The 1,188-nt window shown below is 43.9% G+C and overlaps 1 protein-coding gene across 1 annotated transcript; it reads right to left on the bottom strand.

The window, feature by feature from the left end:
- Positions 1-69: 69 nt before the first annotated feature.
- On the bottom strand, positions 70-854 carry LOC117106158 (extensin-like; the record flags this gene model as incomplete). The annotated part of the gene is made up of 1 exon (XM_033247508.1): positions 70-854. A coding segment is annotated over one exon (785 nt), but the record flags the coding sequence as incomplete, so codon positions are not given.
- Between the last annotated feature and the right edge of the window lie 334 nt (positions 855-1,188).

Here is a 1,188-nt window from a genome sequence, read left to right on the forward strand (position 1 = left end):
GTTGTGCCAACGTAATTTTTCGACCTTCAACCAACGTCGGGTCAACGTCGCTTGCTAGCTGGGTCTAACCCAATCCTCTACCCTCACATTTGCATCTCTACGCGAAAAGGTCTGAAGGGGCTTTGCCGACACCAAGATTTGTGGTATAGACCATGTAGAAGTCTGCAGCGAAGGAAGCGGAGCTGGACTAATCATGCCTGAATTGGCTAGTGTAGCTGTTGTAGCCGATGGTGAGTAAGTGGCTGGAACTAGCGACATTACTGCAGGAGCTGGAGAGGTTTGGTGAACACTTGGTGGACGGGATAGTGACTGGGTAATTGCAACTGATGTTGGTTTCAGAGCTGGAATAGTCTGATGAACATTGCTTGGTTCATGGGTTGGTGACTGCGTAACTGCTGCAGAAGTTGGTGGTGAAGCTGGAAAGGTATGGTGAACACCTGGTGGATGAGGTGGTGACTGGTTAATTGCAACTGATGTTGGTGTCAGAGTTGGAATAGTCTGATGACCACTGCTTAGTTGAAGAGGTGGTGACTGCGTAACTGCAGCAGAAGTTGGTGGTGAAGCTGGAAAGGTTAGGTGAACACCTGGTGGATGAGGTGGTGACTGGTTAATTGCAACTGATGTAGGTGTCGGAGCTGGGATAGTCTGATGACCCCTGCTTGGTTGAAGACGTGGTGACGGCGTAACTGCAGCAGAAGTTGGTGGTAAAGCTGGAAAGATTTGGTGAACACCTGGTGTATGAGGTGATACCTGAGTGACTTCAACTGTTGTTGGTGATGAAGCCGGAGCTTTTGAGATGTGGGCGTAACTGGAGTTGCCTCTGGATACATCTATGCTGGAGAAAGTGTGGTAGTCTGCTGAGTAGTTACAAGTTCAAATACTCTGACAAATTCCCTTTTGGTCAATTACATAAGAATTATTCAAAATTTTAAATGTTTCCCAAATTACAAAAAGGGGGTAGTCAACAACCCACTACTACAATACTCTGCAGTAAATCCAATCCGTCTTCAAACAAGAAATACAACCATGTTACTACAGTATTATGAAAATATAAACCATAATTATACTATGTATCAACATAGGTTCATAAATCCACGAATCATTAAACAATTAATAACAACTACTGTAGTATAATAAATGTGAACTACTATAAAACTACAAGCCAAAAATAATCCAGAGGTGACGGAA

This window comes from Anneissia japonica, unplaced genomic scaffold (genome assembly GCF_011630105.1).
Source record: "Anneissia japonica isolate Jap-2015-1 unplaced genomic scaffold, ASM1163010v1 scaffold71911_len3558_cov96, whole genome shotgun sequence".
NCBI lineage: Eukaryota > Metazoa > Echinodermata > Crinoidea > Comatulida > Comatulidae > Anneissia > Anneissia japonica.